The sequence below is a fragment of the Musa acuminata genome, chromosome BXJ2-2 (genome assembly GCF_036884655.1).
Source record: "Musa acuminata AAA Group cultivar baxijiao chromosome BXJ2-2, Cavendish_Baxijiao_AAA, whole genome shotgun sequence".
NCBI lineage: Eukaryota > Viridiplantae > Streptophyta > Magnoliopsida > Zingiberales > Musaceae > Musa > Musa acuminata.
In genome coordinates, this window is record NC_088339.1 from 18121776 (window position 1) to 18140275 (window position 18500).

The 18500-nt window shown below is 43.1% G+C and overlaps 1 protein-coding gene across 4 annotated transcripts in view; it reads left to right on the forward strand.

Annotated features, from left to right (window-relative positions):
- Positions 1 to 17976, forward strand: part of LOC135605182 (mitochondrial Rho GTPase 1-like) — a 43093-nt gene extending 25117 nt beyond the window's left edge. For 3 of the 4 annotated variants that reach the window (XM_065094968.1, XM_065094970.1, XM_065094969.1), the window contains 3 exons: positions 4249 to 4399; positions 4807 to 4993; positions 17405 to 17976. In XM_065094968.1, coding sequence (XP_064951040.1) covers positions 4249 to 4399; positions 4807 to 4993; positions 17405 to 17478 — 412 coding nt within the window. In that variant the 3' untranslated portion in view covers positions 17479 to 17976. Of the gene's footprint in view, positions 1 to 3316; positions 3388 to 4248; positions 4400 to 4806; positions 4994 to 17404 lie in introns of those variants that run through there. The other variant, XR_010484387.1, reaches the window with a different exon arrangement.
- The last annotated feature ends 524 nt before the right edge of the window (positions 17977 to 18500 follow it).

Below are 18500 nucleotides of genomic sequence, written 5' to 3' on the forward strand. Positions count from 1 at the left end.
GCAGTCTGAGCTTGACGGAGAAAGGAAGCAGCGTCGATAGCGGCAAGCGGCGGGGGGAAAGGGAAAGGGAGCGGGAGGCGCGAGCAGCGGGAGTCGCGAGCAGAGGGAAGGCTCGCGGGAGGCGCGAGCAGCGGGAGGGCTCACGGCAGCTGGGAGGGCTCGCGGGAGGCACGAGCAGCTGGAGTCACGAGCAGAGGGAAGGCTCGCGGGAGGCACGAGCCGCGGGAGGGCTCGCGACTGGGCTCGCGGGAGGCGCGAGCAGCTGGAGGGCTCGCGGGAGGCGCGAGCAGCGACAGCGACGAGCAGCGGCAACGGGAGCAGGAGCGACGAGCAGCGAGATCGGGAGCGGCGACGGGTTAGGGTTAGGTAAGGGTTATATCGATTTAGTTGGTTCGATTGAACCAACTAATAACCGAACCAGGACCGAACCAGACCTAAAATCCTGGTTCGGTCACTTGGTTTACCTAGGCGCTCGCCCAAAGCGCCCAGCGCCTGGGCTCGGCCGAGCGCCCAGGCGGCGCCTGTTTGAAGCGCGCTGCCTGGGACATTAGCGAGGTGCTCGGGCCTCGCCTCGCCTCGCCCGAGCACCTACGCGAGCGCCCGAGCGCCTCTTTCAATCACTGGTTAGAAATGGGTCGGAATTAGTTTGAATCAAGAAAACTCAGTTAATGCTAGTTAATTTCGGTCAATTGTAACTAATTCAACAATTACAAAGAAGAAAAGAACACCCTGAAAATAGAGAAGGCATTAGGCCTTACTACTATTGCATAGCCATTCCATTTATTTTCTACCACTTGTCGTCATCCATCACGGTGTAAGCCAACGAAGACAGGATATTGGAAGAGGAAAGAGAAGCATAGTGAGAAGCTTTTATAGGAAACTAGGGACAGTATTGTAAAGAATGTCAGAAGATTTAGAATTAATCTCAAATCCTATGCACAGTGAGAAGCCTTACTTGTCGTTTCGCTTTCTAAATGAACAATTTTTTTTGTTAGCCTATGCACTACGCTACACTTTCTCTGCATAATGATAAGAATTGGGCTCATATTGGGACATGTTGCTATAAATATAATCTTATGGGGGCCACAGTGGGACATGTTGCTGTAAATTAAGTCTTATGTATTACATATGCAATAGTAATTTATCATAGTAATATTTTTGTATGATATGGTTAAATATTTGTTATTCAATAAATGTTATCATCATTATTTGTAATAAATAAATAATGTTTTGTTGTGATAATTTTTTTATCTCACATTCTGTTTTTAATAATATTTTTTATAGAATGTGAAAGTAAAATTTTAAATGAATGTTCAACCTTAGTTATTTCCTAGTTAGTGTTATATGCACACAAACATGAGAATCTGTTACATATCAAGATCCAATTATCCAAGGAGTTAAATTTAGATAGTGGAACAAATAAGGATAACTGAAGAACAATATGAACTTACATTTAGTGTTGTGAGAATGGGACATAATGGAAAATAAGTTTATAGTATAGCTTAGAAACATCAAATGATGCAAATTTTAAACTGTAGTATGTTTCATACTAAAATAGTACTATTAAAGAGTTTAATGTGTTTTATTCATAGATGCATAGGTAGGTATTGAGAATTATTGTTGGTGTGGAAGGATAGTTGGTAAACAACCCAGTTTGTGAGACTTAAAACTGTTAGCTCTAATAATTTCAGAAGCGCATACTTTTGCAAAATCTCTAATGGGGTATTTAAATCTCATATACCATGTGGGATACCAACTTGTATGACCTGGCATTATAGGTAAAAATATATAAATAACAGCCATTATTGAGGCCGCAATTAGTCCTTGGTTGAATCAGCACTAGCATAGAATCACTTTTTTTCTGATGTTCTCTGAAGAAAATATCATTTGTGGTTCTAACAGTATAGTATTTCATGGAAACAGTCTTATATGCAATTGACAACTCAACAATAGCAAAACAAAAAAGGGACTTTCAGATATGTAGATTTGTTAAACATATGTGCTACTATAATAATATTAAAAAAACTAGTTATGTTTATTTGACTTAAGCTCTATTTAATTTTATTTGTGGGAACTGGGAAGAATCTATCTCTGTATCTGCAAAATTAAATGAAGGAATTTAATTAAAACTTCTCAATATATTTTTCTGTTGAATAGAACAATAACTTATATTAATATTGGCAGTGAACTGGACCAAATCTGTGAAACCAATAACTTATTTTTATGGTTCGCCTCAGGTTTGGAGTTAGCTGTAGTCATCTTATTGAGATCTTATGATCCTGTGTTGGTTTCCCTCCCTTGAACTGGAAACAAGAGAATGGAATCAACTCAGGGATGGTCTGGTGCATGTTGATGGACAACCATGAACCACTAGACATACATGACAGGGATGTGAATGTAGATGCACGAGTTCAAGTAACATTGAGTCATGCATCTTGTTTTCCAGTATGAGAATTTTCACTTGTTCCATTAGTGCCAATTGGTATGAAGCTGACCTTTAGAGGGTGCAGAGGATTTCCACAAGCTGAAACAAATGACATGTGCTACCTCCATACTTAAGGATCAGTTGAGTGAAGCAACACTAGATATTTCCTTCTGGCAAAACGTCCAATTCATCATATTGTGAAAAAAAGGTATATGCCATTTAGGTGTACAAACACCCTTGATTTTTTCCAGGGAACCGATCTCTCACCGATTGGATGTGTGGGATCAATTCATATAGTCCTATATACTCTAGTTTGCCTGATGGAATTTAATTAAAAGGAATTAGATAAGTGGAGTTTACAGCTTTTGTAATGTCATGCTAGTTAGTTCATAGTGTCTATAATCTTTCGGTATTGTCATTCAGATTTCTACTTCTATAGAGTTGTGATTTAATCAGATTGGATGCTGCAGTAATTTGGGTAAAAATGTCAGCATACCATAAAGATGATATGGCACATGCTGATACCTTTTTGGCAAGGTTACTATTGGTGCACGCTGACATGTCCGAATTGGCATGACAATGCATGGGCGGGATGAGTTATCTTTTTTTTATTTTATTAACATTCCTTTCAATTTTTTTTTGTTTCTTCCTAACTTGACTTACATTTTCAATTGCCTTTTGCTTCATATATTATATTTTGCGATTTCCAAATTGCATCAATTGGTAACTAAGCAAGTGGGGAAATCCTTCGGAAGAAAATATCATCTTCTATCTACTATTTCTACTTTTGGAATCAGATGCAAGTTTTTAACATTTATTTTACCTTCTTGTAACGTTATTCTTTTAATCCTTAGTAATTTCTTACTAGGACCACAAAATTGTTATGAACAGGAAATTAGAATCATGAAAGTGGTCTGCAACAAGTTCAGCATTCCGCATTGTGGGCTCTAGCCATGTTGATGGTTAAGATACAACTTTTTCTTTCATATGTTGATCCATACCATGGAACAATTTAGTCTTTCACACTTGCATTGTAAAAATTTAAGAAGATAATATCCATAAATTACCTCCATTCTTTACATATTTTGTTATTATTTCTTTTCTTTTTCGATTGGATTGGTACATGACTGATTTTTAAAGGGATCGATCGACTGTGGATTTGTTTTATCCTTGAATAATCATCTTGCACCTTACCGTACAAATTCAGTTCCCCCCAAATCCCTTTTTTTTTTTCTTTTGTATGTTTGGCCCAAACCATAGGAGGAGCACTTAAGTCTTTCACTGAAATTTATAAGATACTATCCATTAAGTTATCTTGATTCCTTACATATTTTGAAACTTTTGTTGTTTGTTTGATTGACATACTACATGACTGATTTCAAGGGTTTCATTTTGATTATGACTTTATTTCCCTTTTATTAGATTAATCATCATGCACCATACTAAACAATTCAGTTTGTTCTAAAATCTAAATGTATGTTCATTTTACTTCTATTTACTTACATTTTTTTTTTAACATAATGTATCAACATTTGTTTTGCTACTGTTTGTTTTCTATTTATCGTGAATATGTTTGTTTTGGTTTTGATAGTTGTAGAAATAAAATGAATAAAAACAAATATATTACTAGTCTTCTTCTAGAATGACCATTTGGATTTTGAATTAGTTCCTGCTCCCTCAGCGAATTTGTTAGCTGTTCATCTTTCAGCGAAGTTGTTAGAATGACTCTTGGTTTCATGTATTTATCCTAAATTCTTCATGTGACTACTGTTTTGGTTTATAATTTGTAGCAGTAGAGGTGAACATCCTTGTCTTTTTTGTAGTTCTGATGAAGAATCATGGAAGAGGACAAAGGAGTTGCTTGTGCAAGTTGCTTCTCATGGGGAAAACACTGGCTTTGAAGTTCCATGCCTTATTATTTCTGCTAAGGATGACCTTGACCCATATCCCTTGGCTGTACAAGATTCAACAAGGGTACTTTCTCGATGTATTTTATCGATTGATACTGCTTTGTATTATTTGATTTAATCTATTAACTAGGATTTAAAGTACTTAATTACAAGGCTATTCTGGTAGTACTGCTTAGCATATTTGAGCCATTATGGAACATTATCATTAGCTAGCATTTCCTGGTTGGAAAGTTATTTCTGAATATTTATACAGGTTTTAAGTTTTATCATTTCGTGATGAATCTTTATATATATATATATATATATATATATATATATATATATATATATATATGTCCGGCTGTTGATGCACATCAGTCAATGTTTTTCATTGATTGTTTCGCTAATCCCATACTGTAATTGGGGTTTTTTTTTTTTTGTGATATGCTTACTACAACTACTGTCCCTAATTTTCTATTATTGCCCCTTCAGGTAAGCCAGGATATGGGGATTGAGACACCTATACCCATCAGCATGAAGTTAAGAGATCACAATGATGTATTTCGTCGGATAGTCAGTGCTGCACAACAACCCCATCTCAGCATTCCCGAAACAGAAGCTGGCAAAAGCCGCAAGCAATACCAACGTCTTCTTAATCGTTCTCTTACGTTTGTCTCAGGTACTACCTGAAACATTTCAATAACTGTTTTTTCAGGATTTCTTTTCAAGTCCTTTGGTATTAAGCATCTTCATGCTCTTTTGCATTTTGTTTAATTCAAGTAACATATGCCCTGCTAGAACTATTGATTGATGACAGTTCTGGTTCTCCATTTCAAGTAGTTACATGTTCCTTCTTGTTTTCTAAATAATGATTCCAAACTTTTTCTTGTAATACTCTTGTAAAGTTTAATGTTGGAAAATTTGCTTTTATTGATCTACGCCAAATGAAAATTTCTTCTTCTCTATTGCTATATATATATCTTCTTTGTCGTAGGCACTTCATACCCAAGGAAAAAAAGAGTCAAAGTAGTTGATAATTAGTGTTGAACTTTTTGGATTAGACATAAATTTGGATTCTCACCTAGTGTACGTGGGTAGTGTTGATTGACATATTTTTCTCTTGGATGCTTTGTAGAATAAGGGTATGAAGAAACTAATCAAGGTATCTTACAATGCCATAGGGTTAGAATATCTGACTTGAGCATAGGAATATTTCGATAGAGGTATTAGGATTGATGATATTTTGTTTAGAAGGATAGTTCACCTAATCTTGTTTTAGGAAATTAAGTCAGTAATTGAATATCTAGTAAAATTGTGAGAATTATAAGAATTGGTGACAAAATGCTTTGTTGGAATTTGTGTTAGGAGAAAAAGTGCCACTCAATCTTGGTGCCATGTTGAGGTGGCTTTGTGATGGTTCTCATGACCTGGCATATACAGGGCTTGAGTAAAAGACAAGTAACCTTTCTGTATGCAAGGATAAGATACATGGATATGAACCTCTCTGGCTCCCTCATTGATAGCTTGATCACTCTAGGGAAGATTTTTTTATGTATAGTAAAGCTTATCCAGCTATGTTTGAGTACGACCATTTTCTTGTACCCTAAATATTCAGTATTTGATATTGGAGCGCTATGCAGAATCCTGTTTTTCATTATTTATAGTGCATTTCTTAGCATCACCATCATTGTGTCTTAACCAAAACTTGGCTTATGCACTTAAATTTTGGCACTTTATTTGGTTAAGTGCTTATCCAAAATTGCAGTGATTTCAATAGGCGCTCGAGCGAAGTGAGGCGAGGCCCGAGCGCCTCGCTTCATTTCCAAGCGACACGCTTGAAAGAGGCGTTGCCTGGGCGCTCGCCTGAGCCCAGTGTCGAGCACTTCGGGTGAGCGCCCGGGTTAAACCAGGCGACCGAACCAACGGTTTAGGTCTGGTTCGGTCTTCGGTGCTTTAGTTGGTTCAATCGAACCAACTAAAGCATCGATATTCGTCCTCTCGCGACTTCCCTAACCCTAACCCTGCTCGTCTCTCTCGCTGCCGCTACCATTGTCGCTCTCGCTCCTGCTCCCGTTGCCACTGTCGTCGCTCCCATTGCCGCCGCCACTATCGTTGCTCGTCGCTCCCGTTGCGATTGCTCGCTACTGTTGCTGCTGCCGTTGGCGCTACCATTGTCGCCACTCCTGCTCCCACTGCTCGTTGCCACTGTCGCCGCTCGTCGCTCCCGCTCCCGTTGCCGCTACCACTATCATCGCTCGCCGCTACCACTGTCGCCGCTCTCGCTCTCGCTGCTACCGCTCCTACTGCCGCTTTTCTCAGTCAGCAACCTCGGTCTTCCTTACTCACACTCTTCTCTTTCGATAGTATATTGTTAACAGTATATTAACAATATACTGCTAACTGTATTATTTATTAGATTAATAATATATTATTTTAATTTTAATACTGTTAATTTTTATTTATTTAAAATTATTATTAGGTTTAAGGATAAATGACAAGTGTACAAAGCAACTTAATAGATTCTCTAATGGCATCAAAAAAAGATCTTGTATGGAAGAATAATCATCTAAAGGATCTGAAAGATCCTAATGCAGTGACTTACATGTTCTGCGATAAGACTATTAGAGGTGGTATTTTTCGTGCAAAACATCTAGTAGAAAATTTCAAGAATGCAGTAGTTTGCAAAAAGTGTCCACCTGAGGTAAAAGAAGAGTTGCTGAGTTATATGAATGAAAAGAAGATGCAAAAGAATGAATCTTACGGGAATTTACCGGAAGACAATCTTGAACATCTTAGGGATAAAGAAGAAGATTATTCTATGAGTATTAACCCAAGTGGGAAAAAAGTATATGACAAAATAAAAAAGTATTAACCTAAGTGGGCTCGAGAATTTTTTGTTCGACATGAAACAATACTTTTGAGCTACGAGGCCTGATTCTGAAGAAACTAAAGTTTCGATAGCAACTATGTATTTGAATAGGGATGTAAAACCTTGGTGGTGAACCCGTTGGGAGAAGATTTAACAATGTCGGTGTCGGGTAGACACATGGGAGGACTTGAAGTGGGAGTTAAGAACTCAGTTACTACCCGAGAACACAGAGTTCGTTGCAAGGAGGAAACTGTGACAACTCCGCCAAAGCACTTACATTCGAGACTATGTGAAGTAATTTTCTGCACTAATGTTGGACATACATGACATGTCCGAGAAGGATAAACTGTTCAGCTTCCTTGATGGTTTGAAGCCATGGGCTCAACAAGAATTGCATCGAAGGAATGTCACCGATGTGATCGAAGCAATTGCGGTCGCAGAAAGGCCCACCGACTTTGTTTCCTCTGAGGACTCAGGAAAAAGGAAACAATCTTCAGGAAATCGCCCTTCAAAATATTCTCGGGGGAAGGAGCCCAGGGGCGAGCAAAGGAAAAAAAGCTCCCACAAAGAGCTAAGCTTAAAAGGCAAGGCCCTAAAACTTGGCGGATGCTTCTTGTGCGGAGGGCCGCACATAGTGAGAGAGTGCCCGCAGAAACAAGTACTCAATGCCTTGACAGCTTCAATCCACCCCACCAAATCGGACAAAGGCAAGGCCATCGCCCTTAGTTCCAGTAGCTCTGAATCCAACAGCGATGATGAGGAGTCGCAAGGACCCCGAATAGGAGCAATGCGTTTGTTGAACGTTATGCGAGTCAAGTGGGGGAGAACATGAAGGCAAAGCCATAGAAAGCGGGGAGTAGTGAGCTGATGTACATGGATATTAAGCTCAATGGTCAAACAACCCGTGCAATGGTGGACACAGGCATTACCCACAACTTTATTGCCGATTGAGAAGCAAAGCGACTTGGGCTGATCTTGGAGAAGAACCCAAGTCGAATGAAAGCAGTGAACTCGGAGGCCAAGCGGATTTCCGGGTTGGCAAAGGGAGTTCCCATCAAGATCGGAACATAGAGTGAGAGCACCAACATGATGGCGGTGCCACTAGACGACTTCCAAGTGATTCTCGAAATAGAGTTTATGCACGCGGCGAAGTTGGTGCTAATGTCGTTTCTAAACTCCCTATGTATGATGGGAGGTGACGACCCCTGTGTGGTTCCTGTCTCTCGAAGAGGGACCAGGGAACCCCAACAGATATCGGCATTGCAACTGAAGAAAGAGGTACGAAAAGACGAATTGACATTTGTGACTGCTGTGAAGCTAGAGCCACTTGACGAGAAGGCCATTTAGGAACCTGCTATGGTGGCTAACGTCCTAAAGGAGTTCACATAATGAGTTGGAGCCAGGAGTGAAGCCTCCAACGAGACCACCATACCGCATGCCCCCTCCTGAGTTGGCAGAGCTCAGAAAGCAATTAGATGAACTGCTAAGCGGTGGTCTCATCTGCAGTTCCAAAGCACCATTCTGTCACGGACAAACTTCTAAACAGGATGTTTGATGTAATGCTTATGTATGTCCGTGTCTTTTGGTATGTTCATGCTTTGTACAGCATGTAGATGGACGGCCGAAGGCTTAATAGTCCCATTTTAGTTAGGTTAGTGGCCTCTTTAGGCTTGTAATAAAGGTTGTGTCATGTGGACACGTGTGAGAGATTTTCGATCTGTAATGGACCATTTTACCCTTTGTTGTGCAACTGTTCAGAGCTTGTAAAGTCTGTTTGTAATTTGCATTGTCTATGGAGTGTTTTTCGGAGATATTTGCTTGTGAATCCCGATTGAGGCGTTCTCTCTAACCCGGTCTCTCTTTTGTTGGTCCTAAGGGACAATGGGAGGCTTCGGGGAGGCTGACCTTTGCGGACGGACACGCAAGGGTGCCGCACGACTTAGGCAAAACTAGCTAAGTCCGTGATAGTTGGTATCAGAGCGGGACAAGCACTCATAGAAACACTTAGCATGCAAACGTGGGGGACCTAGCGGGGCTACGTTGAGGGCAGTCAGCACACGCGTGACCGTTTGGGGGAAAACAGGCATGGAGATGTAGGGAAAAGGAGTCGCTCGGAGGAGCGGGCATCTGAGATTGGCATTCAAAGGAATGGCCAACCCTTCGCGCAAGAGGCACCATGAGAACAGGCAAGCCTGGAAGAATGCGGAGCGTACAAAGGTTGGGGTGGTTGAGTTTGAGCTACGGCTCAACGTTGACAACTATACTTGATGGTGCTCAAGGCAAGCGAGGCGCTTGGTAACGAATGAGACCATGTAAGGTGGAATGATTTGCTCAGCGATCGAAAGAGTTGTGCAAAGCTCACAGAGGTGAGGGGAATTGCTAACTCAAAGAATTCGGTACTCATGCATGGGCTTGTATGCGGACGATGGAATGTTCGCGACCATCCCAAGGCGACCGAAACTCGATGCCATGGAGCATTGAAACTTTCTCTTCGGCATGTGAAGGATACGTCCATAGGAGGCTGAAGTGTGCAACGAGTTCAGCATGTTGCTAGGCCTTGAGTGGTGCAGCGGGGTCTGTATTGACGTGGAGTCGCAATCTAGCAAGTGCGTTTGCAGGAGGCAGAACAATGCACAGTTTGTTCAGCATATCAGAGTAGTCCAAGGGGATGGTGGTCTCCGAAACGAAGAGATATGTTGCTCCAATGGGACAGTTATCCAGGAGGGATAAGTCCTGGCTCTCCAGAGGGAGAATCATGTGGGACGGACCTCACATGTTGAGGAGGAATACCTCAACAAACAACGACTCCACGAAGCTCAATGGACTGAGCAAGCGGCGAGGAGTCGTCGCATGATCTCGCTTGAGAGAATGCATTGGTGGATGCATTGCGAGATCAAGTGGGGGAGCGACCCAAAGCAACTTAAATGAAGGCACACTTGGAGTCGATACGGAGATCGGACTCAAGGGAGGGCTGACCCGTGGAATGGTGGGCGCGAGGGCCACCATCGACTCAATGCAAATACGATGAGCGGAGCAACTTGGGTGTAACTTGGTGAAGTACCCAAGCCGCATAAAGGGAGCCAGCATAGAAGTTGGAACATGGAGCAGAGGCACAGTGCTTTCCTTAGACAGAGGTCAAGGACATGAACTCTTGCAGAGGCAAGAGTAGGATCATGTTGTTCCATGGGTCCTTCATTCTAACGGAGTGGACTCATCTTGCATGGTTCCAAAGACGAAGGGAGCTTCTGGGCACATGCACCTTATCTCGGAAAAGCATTTGATGGAGGAACTAAGGCAACTCAATTTGCGGAGGTGAAGTTGGGTTCAGAAGGCCTTAGCAGGGGGCAAGAGGACGCAGAGGCGGGTACTCTTGAAGAATATGCCAAATCAAAGTTGCTGGGCAAGAAGCGGTGCGTAGCGGAGATTATGCTGGTAGGGGCAAAGGCCCAGGATCTAGACAATGGTGCACTAATTGCAGCGAAGTCGGGGGACTTCGGGAGCTACTAGGCGACGGACTGTCCTAGAGTGGTGCTTCATCTAGGTGTGACCCAAGAGTGGGTGGATGAAGGTCGATTGCCAAAGGAGCGAACAAAATCGAAGGTGGAAGAGACCATGCGATGTATTGGCAGAGGCCACACATGGAGGGACCACAATTCGAGTTCATCCCACAAGAATCAGAATGCAATGGAGATGTCACCAGAAGGCGACATAGTGCAGCGGATCGTGGTGGAACAGTTCGTGGCAATGCGATACAAACGACATAGTCCCATGAGGGACTAGATCATATGGAGGTATGATCGGGAGCTACTGTAAGCTCCACTTTGGTGAACAACACGACGGCAAGAAGGGCTATGTATTCAAGGAGTGGAGGCCATGGTCTTTCGTGCGTGCATCGAATTTTGCATCGGAGGAAAACCTTGGTCATCAGCATATGGGGGCTGGGTTCCACCAAGGGAAAAGTTCGAATGCAAGTACCAGTGAGTCCCATGGGAGGGACTTGATCATACAGAGGTATGATCAAAGCAGCTGGAGAGTTGGACTGCTCCAGAGCTCATATTCGCTTAAGGGAGCCCGGCAAGTCAGAGGACAAGGTTGAGTAAGCGAACGTTGCTACCAAGGAAGCTAAGGAGAACAGAATCGGTGCAAACCCTACAACGTGATGGTAGAGGCCATGCATGGGAGTTGCAGTCTGTCTTTCCATCGACCAGAGGTGTTGAAGCAGGGGGTCGAAAGGGGCGAGGAAGCGACGACGAGTCCAAAGGGACTTAGCTACCCAAAATCAAGCATCAGTTAGAATGGAGGTGGACTCAGAGGAGTGCCACGGAGACATATCTACTAATCATGAAGAAAAGGGATGCAGATGCGAGGCGACGGATAGTAGGGCCATGGGCATGGCAGCGCCATGGTACCGCAGAGGCGGGACTTCCGTGAAAGTCATTGATCCCTTGCTCTCATGGAGGGAGAGCGCTTGGTCGTGTAAGGGGCCGAGGAGGTGGAGCATGCAGAGGCAATCTCCAAGTACCAAGACAAGGCTGAAGGGCAGAGGCCGAGGAACTTCGTAAGACCGGTGTCAATGAGCTTCTCATCAAGATAGCCGAAAGTGAAGGACTTCGGGTCATGCAAGAGTGCATAACCAAGGAACGAAGCAGGCAGTACGCGGTGCTGTACCTTTGCTACTTAGTGGAGTAGGCGGCAGGGTTGATGGAGAAGATGGTACAATCCCAGAGGTGACCAAACCTATGAGAGAATTACTCCAAGTTAGGGTGAAAACTTCCTGCATTCCAGAAGTTCGATGGCATTGAGAAGGTGAATCACAGTAACTAACTCAACGCAAGGAGTGCAAACACTTCAAGTGCTTCAGAAGTGTGAGCAAAGAGCAGGCGAAGGCCAGTAACCAGCTCGATGCATGGAGTACAACCTCGAGGAGGCGGGCGAAGTCAAGTAACCTTTGCCTTCTCAACTCTTAAGAGAATGGGCGAAACCGAGTACCTCAATTCTCTTATCTATCCAGCAGAGGAGTTCTGCACAAGTTTAAAGACCCTTCGAAGATAATAGTTGTCAAATCCTCACCAACGATGATCAGTGCTATTGAGAGTAGATTGTCCGTTTCATTTCCCAACGAAATGTCAATCGAAAGCGGAAGTGATGCGAACCTACTTGGATGTGACAACTAAGTGAAAGAAGAGTTAATGAGCAAATTTTGTGGAGGAAGGACCCAAAACTTCAGAAGTTTGCGAGATGATGCACGTTAAAGCTCCAACAAGCATCCACCCAGTTCAAGCAGCATGAGGCATTTGAGAGACTGGCGCAGTAAGGATGGTCTTTTCCTTCATTTGGAGGATCCGCAGGAATCAACAAGGATCAACACAACTCAGCCAACCCCACACCAGAGTCAGAGCCATTGGTGAGTTGAAGCAGCATGGTGGATCAAAGGTTCGACTACTCAAAAACAACAGCGGAGAGCAGTTGGGAGCCAAGAGACGCATTGCAGTTGGAGCAGAAGATTGAAGACTCAGCAAAGGCGAGGAGTTGCAGTGTCGACAAAAGCTTCGACGAGGACGTCGAAGGAATAAGTGGGGGAGAATGTCACGGACAAACTTCTAAATAGGATGTTTGATGTAATGCTTATGTATGTCCGTGTCTTTTGGTATGTTCATGCTTTGTACAGCATGTAGAGGGACGGCCGAAGGCTTAATAGTCCCATTTTAGTTAGGTTGGTGGCCTCTTTAGGCTTGTAATAAAGGTTGTGTCATGTAGACACGTGTGAGAGATTTTCGGTCTGTAATGGACCATTTTACCCTTTGTTGTGCAACTGTTCAGAGCTTGTAAAGTCTGTTTGTAATTTGTATTGTCTATGGAGTGTTTTTCGGAGATGTTTGCTTGTGGATCCCGATTGAGGTGTTCTCTCTAACCCGGTCTCTCTTTTGTTGGTCCTAAGGGACAATAGGAGGCTTCAGTTCGTGACAATTCTGACCTTTGCGGACGGACACGCAAGGGTGCCGCAGGACTTAAGCAAAACCAGCTAAGTCCGTGACAATTCATATTCCAGTTCTCTTCCGAAAGAAACAAGATGGGAGTCTTTGACTATGCGTCGACTATCGAGACCTCAACAAAGTGACGGTGAAGAACAAGTATCCCATCCTGCTTATTGCGGACTTGTTCAACCAATTGGGCAAAGCAAAGTACTTCTCTAAACTCGACCTTCGGTCGGGGTACTGGCAGCTGCGCATTGCTGAAGGCGACGAAGCGAAGACTACTTGCGTGACCAAGTACGGAGCATTCGAGTTCTTGGTGATGCCTTTCTGCTTAACCAACGCTCCGATCGCATTCTGCACTCTTATGAACCAACTATTCAAGGAGTATTTGGATAAGTTTGTGGTCGTCTACTTGGACGATATCGTCGTTTACAGCCAAACGCTCGAGGAGCATGTCGAACACCTCCAGACAATTTTCAAGGTTCATAGGGAGAACACTTTATTCATGGAAAGGGAGAAGTGTTTGCTCAAACAGAGATCTTATTCTTGAGGATCGAATCGGTGATGTCTCCATTCACATGAACAAATCAAAGGTGCAAGCTATCGCGAAATGGCGAACTCCAAAGAAGGTGCCGAAGCTGAGATCCTTCCTTGGTTTTGTCAACTACTGTCGACGCTTTATAGCGGGGTATTCGAAGCGTGCAACTCCACTGACGGAGTTGCTGAAGGAGCAGCCTTGGAGGTGGTCTGACAAATGTGAAGCTGCATTCTAAGATCTGAAGTCTGCTATGTTGAAAGAATCATTGCTCAAATTGCCGAACTATGGGGAGCCATTCGAAGTCCATACAGATGCTTCAGACTTCACTATTGGAGTACTCATGTAGGAGGGTCACCTGGTGGCCTACGAGAGCAGCAAGCCCAACGAGACCGAGTGGCGATATCCGGTGCACGAGAAGGAGTTGACAGTGGTGGTCCACTGTCTACGAGTTTGGTGGCACTACCTTCTCGGATCGTGATTTGTGCCGAGTACAGACAATATCGCTTTGAGCTATTTCCAAACTCAAAAGAAATACTCCCCAAAGCAAGCACGATGGCAGGACTTCCTAGCTGAATTTGATATAGCAATGGAGTACAAGATCGGAAAAGCAAATGTTGTGGTCAATGCATTGAGCCGGAAAGTGGAGCGAGTGAATGTCATACAATTGGAGGGCAGAGACCAAGCAAGTCATCCCCAGGCAGTAACCATGATGCAACTCATCAAAGAAGGCAAGGCACGACGATTTTGGGTCCAGGAGGGACTCGTTTACACAAAAGGGAATAGGGTTTATGTTCCTCGAGTGGACAATTTGAGGCGTGAACTCTTAAGAGAGTGTTACGATTCCCTTTGGGCTGGACATCTGGGTATTCACAAAACCTTGGCTCTCGTGGAGAGGGCCTTCTACTAGCCGAAGATGGGGACTGACGTGGAGGAATATGTTTGAACGTACCTCACTTGCCAACAAGACAAGGTGGAGCAGCGAAAGCCAGTGGGTGGAGTCGTTGCCAGTACTAGAAAGGTCGTGAGAGAGCATTTCCTTGGACTTCATATCAAGCTTATCGGCAGTAGGGGGACTCGGATCGATACTCGTGGTGGTCGATTAATTTTCAATGTCTGCAACTTTGCACCCCTACATTGTTCAGCAGAGGAGGCGACTAAGCTGATGATGAAGAATGTGGTGAAGTATTGGGGAGTCCCGCACACTATCATCAGTGATCGAGACGCTCGGTTCCTGGGATGATTTTGGATCGAGCTATTCAAATTGTTGAGGTCTAAAGTTATACTTCTCCACAAGCCTCCATCTCCAGACGGATGGCCAAATTGAAAGAATAGACTTGCTCCTTAAGTAATATATTCGGCACTACGTGAGTGCCAACTAACAAGATTGGGTGAAGCTATTGGATATAGCCCAATTCTCCTACAACTTGCAGTGGAGCTTTGCGTCCAACAAGAGCCCCTTCGACATCATTACAGGACAACAACCGTCAACTCACACCTTGGCTATTGGGTATACTGGGAGTAGTCCGTCAACATATCATTTTGTAAAAGAATGACACCGAAATGCAAATATTGCGCGGGCTTACTTAGAGAAGGCGGCCAAAGATGAAGAAGTGGGCAGACTTGGGAAGGCGACCGCAAGAGTTCAAAGTCGGCGATTTGGTGTTGGTAAAGCTCCAACCAGCATCCCTCCAATTCTTTAGGAACAAAGTACACAAAGGATTGGTGCGCAAGTATGAAGGGCGTAAAGCTCCAACCAGCATCCCTCCAATTCTTTAGGAACAAAGTACACAAAGGATTGGTGCGCAAGTATGAAGGGCCCTTCCCAATTATCAGTAGGGTGGGCAACGTCTCTTATAAGTTGCAGCTACCGACGTGACTCAAAATTCACAATGTTTTTCATGCCAGCAACTTGAAAGCTTGCCTCTCAGATCCGCAAGATGCTTTCCGAAGTGTTCCAACTCGACTACCCGCCACCAGAGCTTCCTACGAAAAGTGAGTTGAAATCATTTTAGCATATCGCAAGATAAAGCTACCCAATAGAACTGAGCAGACCGAGTACTTGGTGAAGTGGCAAAAGCTTTCCCAAACCGAAGCCAATTGGGAGCCCGAAGACGCCCTACGACATGAAGAAGCAGTCATCAACAACTACCAACAAGCGTTGACGAGGGCGTCGACAGTTTAAGTGGGGGAGAATGCCATGAACGGTCGTCGCGCACCCGCAACAACTTCGTTCAACGAACCATTCGTCACTTTTGCATGCTTGTACAAAGACATGGTAGCTTGTTTTGCCTTGGTTTTGTGTGTTTTTGCTTGTAAAAATGCATGTTCGAATAGGTTACAGTGCTGTTGTGCGATCGCTCGTCGCGTCAGGCCGAACTGCCCCAAAATGGCTCCGTTTTCGCCTGCCACGGCTTGTTTTCTGCAAGTCGCAGCTGCACGCAAAACGTCAGCCATCTCAGCATCTTGGAACCCCCCGAGTGGCATAGGGCTGGATGGGGCTTCGGTATATTGTCGGGCGTTGAAAAATCTTTACAAGTTCGTACGTTAACTTGACGGGAACTTGCCTTCGTGCCCGGCACCCGGTGAGCAGTTGTTTGTAGACTTGCAACTGTTCATTCTACTTTTTAAAGTCCTTGTTTTCCTCCTCTTTTCTCTTATGCACGCAAGGTGCTCGCTGAATTGCTTGTAAAGCTTCCATTTCCGCGAGATGTCGAGACTTGTTCGTCGCTCGTTTTTCGAACTAATCAACTTTCTCTTTTATAGGTCCTTCAGGACCTGAGTGAGGTTGCAAATTGGCTGACCCTTTGCAGATGCATATCGCAAGTGCGCGTCATGACTTAGGCAATCCTAGCTAAGTTCGAGAAGTTAGCGCAAGTGTGCTTCGCAACTTAGGCAACTCAAGCTAAGTTTGCGTCTTTGTCGCAATGGTGCCTCACGGCTTAGGCAATTCCAGCTAAGTCCGTGACAGAGCTCCTAGCGCCTCGGGCGTTTTGGAACCTTGGCGCCTAACGCTTTTTAAATCACTGCAAAATTGTTAATGAACTTTAGCCTTGCTCGGACACATGATATTCACATGTTTTTCTGTTTACCTTCTAAGTTAATTCTCTGTCTGTTCCTAAGAGTTTCAATTTTTTCATCTCTGAACATTGATTATCCTCTCATTTTATCTATAATTTGTGCCTTCTTATAATTTTACGTTGGAAAGTTGCCACAGTTTCTTTTAAAGGATATTGGTTTCCAGGCAAAGTGCATTCAGAAAGATGATGCTTACATATTCTGCAGTGAAATTGGAACTGTTCTGGATATGAGGACATATGTAATGAATTAGTAGTAGACAATGAAATTGGTTAAACACTAGCAGCAGTTTCTACGTCGGATTACTTTGTTAGATTACTTTGTTCTCAATAAGAACCAAACTGATGTTAGTACTAGGACACAAGTTTCTTATTCTCCAATGTAACTCTTGAACTCCTTTTCCTATTAAGACTGTTAACATAATCTATTATGCTCCCTTCTCATTTGTCCATCCATCTTTATGTTAAAGAGGATTTACTTAATGTTTTATACATGCATATATATGTGCCTGCAGTTCCAGGGATTATGAATGATGACTGTATCTTCTAAAGCCTCAAAACTGTATGCTGTTCTTTATAGTGCTGTTGACTCTTATCTGTTGTGTCTTAATTGTTTGTTTGCCTTGCCATACAGTTGGAGCTGCTGTAGCAGTTGTAGGATTAGGTGCTTACCGAATTTATGCAGCGAGAAAGAACTCATCGGGGTGAGGTTGTCTGTTATTGTTTCAATAAACCTGGAAATAAGGCTATCTTCCGGAGCTTTTATCGTCATCCTTTCGGTCCAGTTGTACAGATACATTGCTAGTAATGGTGACCTTGGCAAAAAGTAGTGATTATGATGCTGCTGATAGTTTTCTGAGTTTTGTGCCTTCGGGTTTTTTCTTTGTTCTGCTTGACATAATCACCTGGCTGGGTACAAAATACAAGGTTCTGGAGGAGTAATCATCCTTCCTCAATTTGAGGAATTCGTGTTACCCAAACCCCACCCAAGGGTTCATCCCTTTATTATTACTCTCATTATCATGTATTTGTCAGCTGTGATGAAAGCCGACATAAAAAATTTGAGATGTTTACGAGGAGAGGGTTCTTCCCTTTATATGTTACTTTCTAAATAGTGTAATCATCCCAGGTACTGAATTATCTTCTTTTATTTACTTGAATGGTTTCATGAATTGGAAAGAAGGAATGGGATTTTAAAGATTTCTACTTTCTTGGTTCAATATCTGTTCGACTATTAAGCTGTGCTTTCAAAGCAAAGCAATGCTATCAACCCTCTTTCAGAAGCAGATGTAGAAGAGCTAAAGGGTCTCTATAAATTATGCATTGAGAACTGATGAATTATTCTCACCTTTATCTTTTTCTAGAGTAATGTTATATGTGAGTTAAGCTTCCTTGTACGGTGAAGCATGTAGTAGTATTGTTAGGGTTAACTCGCTTACATCTCTGCAAAAACTAATAACCATGCCCTATCGAACCGTCCATATCAATTGTGGAGTCATTCAACAACAAATCAGATTTATAAGGTGACCGAGGTGTAACGCAATTTATGACTTGCAAATTATGTATTCAACCAATTACATCTCCGGTGTGCTTTTACTTCATATGATTACCTACGAATAATGATTATGTTTTCAGCTAAAAGATGACAATTATTTTTGGTGCATTAATTTGAATATGGTTATTATAATAATTTCTGCAGTCCAAGAAAGAAACTCTTCATGTTTGTGAGA